At 48.0% G+C, this 4,529-nt stretch overlaps 1 protein-coding gene across 1 annotated transcript; it reads right to left on the minus strand.

Annotated features, from left to right (window-relative positions):
• Positions 1-1,262: 1,262 nt before the first annotated feature.
• Positions 1,263-4,132, minus strand: zic5 (zic family member 5 (odd-paired homolog, Drosophila); the record flags this gene model as incomplete). The annotated part of the gene is made up of 2 exons (XM_079169807.1): positions 3,058-4,132; positions 1,263-1,723 (listed from the first exon to the last, which is right to left on the minus strand). The coding sequence occupies exons 1-2, from the start codon at positions 4,109-4,111 to the stop codon at positions 1,263-1,265; spliced, it is 1,515 nt and encodes a 504-aa protein (XP_079025933.1). The 5' UTR covers positions 4,112-4,132.
• Positions 4,133-4,529: the final 397 nt, after the last annotated feature.

A 4,529-nucleotide genomic window follows, 5' to 3' on the forward strand; every position in this document is an offset into this window, starting at 1 on the left:
AGCATGAAATTTATATTGCAAATTAAATTTTTGAACATCAAGGGTCTGCACAATCATAGCTGGTTCATCTTTTCTTTTTCTTTTTTTATCATGTACAACGGCACCATGCACCTTAAAGACCACAAAAGGCATGCGAGAAAGGGACTTTTCACATTACACAGCCTATTCAAGTAAATGTTTCTTCTTTTACAGAACACAATAAAAAATTTAAAATAAAACAAAAATAAAATGAAATCGAAAAAACCATCAGCAGGGTAGGCTACTATGCATCACCAAAACTGATATTATTATTCTTTGGTGTTCCTGTAGTTCCAGTACAACATTGATACCAACAAATAAATTACAATGTACAAAACAACATTATTTTTTTTTCTTCTTGTAATTAAAAACTACACAACATTCACAAGCATCAGTACAATTACATATATACAAATCCTACAGGGCCAAAGCCTGTCAGTGTAGACATTTAGGGTCTCAAGGGACTTACTCGTACTCTTTAACGAGCATAACACTTGTGTACTTTTGCATAAAATATAGTCTTAAATAGTTCTTAAATATTACAAAATTCCATCCAAACACATGTATTGTATAAATCTGAAAAGGTAAATAAGAACCCCTTAAGACACTCAGATGTTTGCCTCCTCTTTTTTTCTTGTCCTTATTGGTTTGATATCGTTTGTATCACATCTTAAAAAAATCACATGGAATAAAAAAAACAACCTCATCTTCTAAATTGTGTCCATCAACATTTGCTGTGTTGCCAGGCTACAGTACCATTTGTTTTCCTTAAACGTCTGGAATATGACAATGATTGATAGCAGGCGAGTTATTAAACTGCTTGGGGGGGTGATGGGAGGTCACGTGAAACATGGCATTTCAGCACACCAGTTGAGTCTTAAGCCACACAGTTGATTAAACCCTGCATATTGCTCTTGTAATAATAATAATAATAATAATAATAATTGCTGGAAAGTTCTATTCAGAAATTGGCTCACTTTAAAGTTGTTGGTCCTTTCAAAATAAGACTAAATTTCAGTTCTAATGGCAGTTGTTTTATTTTGACAGCTTTGATCTACATTTCAGGAAAGGTCAGGGGTCACCTCGGGAGATATTCTCTCTTGTGTAGTTAGACAGATAATAGTGAATTATCTGCGTGGTTGAGTAACGTGATCAATATCCCGACGTGGATCTACACACTGTAACGGGTCACATAGATGAAATGTCTGACAGTCACGTGGTCAAAAAAAAAGGGGGGGGGGGCATCAGAGCATTGTCCTCGGGTCTGAATTTCTGAAAGAGTCCTCGTCCTCGTCCGACGTTGGCACGTCGCTGGAGGGGGTGTGGAGGTGGTGGGGTCCGCCGCTCCCCTGGCACACGTACCACTCGTTGAGGTTGGTGACCTGAGGGGAGAGGTTCACGGAGGCTCGGTTTCTGTGCGGCTCAGAGTTGGGAGACAGAGGGTCCCCGAGCGGGTTCGTGGAGGATATGTAGGGGACGTTGGTGGTGTTGTTGTTGTTAGTGGTGGTGGGGGGCGGCGGGGACTTGCAATGCACCTTCATGTGCTTCCGCAGCGAGCTCGGGTGCGTGTAGGACTTGTCGCAGCCGCGGACCTTGCAGTAGTACGGCTTGTCGCTGGTGTGGACGTGGGAGTGCTTCTTCCGGTCACTGCTGTTGGCGAATTTTCTGTCGCATCCGTCGAACTCGCACTTGAAGGGTTTCTCTCCTGGGGGGGGGGGGGGGGGGGGGGGGGGGGGGGGTAAAAACATTTTCTCACAAAGGTTAGAGCTGCAAATTAATTTCGCCATATACCACCTTAATTAAATCCAAACATGCAGGGGGATTTCTGCTCCACTGGAGGGGGGGGGGGTCTGATGCTGCAGCAGCAGCCACCACCACTGCTGCTGCACACCCACTTGTTCCAAAGCATTTTCCAGTGTGAACACGTGTAACATGCCTTTAGGCCTTCTGGTTACATGCATGTGTGTGTGTATGTGGGGAGGGGGGGGGGGATGGGGAGACACTCAGGAGACCACCAGGAGCCGTTTATGTATACCGTGATGGACTCTGGTCGCAACTCGACACACACACACACACACACACACACACACACACACACACACACACACACACACACACACACACATACTGTCACTCTCAAATGGGAAACATGCATTTCTCTTTTCTTTTATTAGTTTATTATGTTGGAGGGCAGTGTACGTTCTTAAAATGACACGCGGTAAGAAGGTGTAGCTCTGACTTCCTCGTGACTTCTATCTTTTTGGTAGATGACTCCTGTATTTCCCTGGGGATTTTGCATCGTTCTGTGAGGTGTGGAGGCTTGTCGTTGGTGGGTGTGAGGCCAAAAAAATAGAGCCACATTGGCTAAAACACGACCTCTACCTGTGTAATGACGACGACAAAAACAACAACAACTCTCAAAAAGAGCATTTCGTGAGGTTCGAATGTTGTAGAAAGCAAGCGTGCCTTTACTCGCTGTCTTAAACTTTTAGGCACTGTAACTCTGGCCAACAATCCACCTCGACGCACTTGTTTTTGGCAGTTGTTCTTGAGTGCAGCGTCTGTAGCCTATAGCACATACTCACAGTAACTCAGATGCATACAACTAAATAAATATCTTAATATGTAGGTATCGCATACCGTGCACACACACACACACACACACACACACACACACACACACACACACTCGTCGCTATATAAACTGGCGTAACTGTCCCAGGATAATTACATTTACGCTTGTTCCAGTTCTGTCGTGCACGTACGTAAGCACGTTTTACAAATCATATGCCCGTAATCCTCCTCACGCCTACCACCGGCGTCTGGTCGAGTAGTACAAAAGTTTACATTTAAAGATAGGACATTAAAAACTGATGGTGCGAAGGCGTCACTGAATACAACTTTTCCCCCGCTTGTGTGCGCGTTTACGCACAGTCCCACTCACCGTCCGTTTAAGATATGAAGACCAACACCACGGTAGATTCTAATGATCGATGATTACCATCCGCCACCCAGATGACACAATGTAGAAGTACTGACCTGTGTGCGTCCTCTTGTGAATCTTTAAATTCTCCGATCGCGCGAACACTTTCCCACAGCCCGGGAAAGGACACGGGAAGGGCTTCTCCCCGGTGTGAACTCGGATGTGATTTATCAGTTTGTACTTCGCCTTGAAAGCCTTCCCTTCCCGCGGACATTCCTCCCAGAAGCAGACGTGGGAGCTCTGCTCCGGTCCCCCGACGTGTTCCACCGTGACGTGGTTGACCAGCTCGTGCATGGTGCTGTAAGTCTTCGAGCAGGGCTTCTTCTGACTCTGGTCCTGGTCGATCCACTTGCAGATCAGCTCCTGCTTGATGGGCTGCCGCATGTACCTCAAAAACGCCCCTGCCGCTCCGTGAGGAGCAGACGCGATGTTCACATTGAGGTTCATGGAGTTGTAGCTATGGAGGGAAGACGGTCCATAGTGCTCCGGCCTGTGCCCGAAGTGCTCCGGCCTGCCGTAGATGTCCCCCGGTATACCCAGGCGCATCTGCCCGTTGAGGGCATGGTGGTGGTGGTGGTGGTGGGCACCTGGGGACGCCTGGTCGTGGAGTCCAGTGAAGAGGGAATGGGCCCCGCTCTCCGCGTGCCCGTAAGCACCTGTTGGGGAGATGAACATGCCATGGTGATGAGGGGAGGAGGCGGAACTATGCTGGTCGCCAAGTGCATGCATAGCAGAGGCTGAGAGTTCTCTCCTGAGGATGAAGTCCCTGCTGCTTGAGTAGCCTGAGTGGGGGTGAGCCACGGGGAAACCGACTGTGGTCTGGGCAGAAGTGAAGGACGCCGCGGTCTGGGCTTCGTGGTGGCTCTGAATGTGCTGAGACGGGCTAAGTTTGAGAGCGTTTGTCTGTGCCATGTGCTCTGGTCCAAATGGAGTGAGTGCCACTCCGGGGTCGTTGCCCAGCTCCCCAGGGTGGAGGTGGGCATGGTGGGAGAGAGGGTGATGCCCCCCTAGCCCCGGGAAGCCTGTCATATTCTGATGAGGAAGGGGTTGAGTCGCTGCCAAATCCGCTAATCTTAACGCCGGATTCCTCTTGCTTAAAGGGGGCTCCATAACTACACTGACAAGTCCATCCGCGCTCACCGCGATTGTTTCTCACCCCGCCACGCTCTCTAAAACATTAGGAAATATGTATATAAGGGGCTCTATAAGTTCTTTTGTCCGGCTTCTAACTCTGCTTGCTCCCTTTTCCCACTCTGTCCTCAAGCGATTGGCAGAACATACAACAGTTGGAGGACACAGTGGGGAATACAGTTTAGAAATGGCACCGCGGGTATTGGACGGATTTTGGTGACTGGCAGTTAGGAGAACGAAGCGATTGGCTGTCGTTCAGCGCAGGGGCTCAGCAGGGTTCCGCCCCCTCACTCTCTTTATCGCTGTTGACTCCAAAAAGTTGTACTCACAAAGTTACCGGCAGATCTGTGTTGTTGTTTTTCTTTTTCTTCTCTTTTTTTTTTTTGCGCGGTTCTCT

This window comes from Pholis gunnellus (assembly GCF_910591455.1).
Source record: "Pholis gunnellus genome assembly, chromosome: 12".
NCBI lineage: Eukaryota > Metazoa > Chordata > Actinopteri > Perciformes > Pholidae > Pholis > Pholis gunnellus.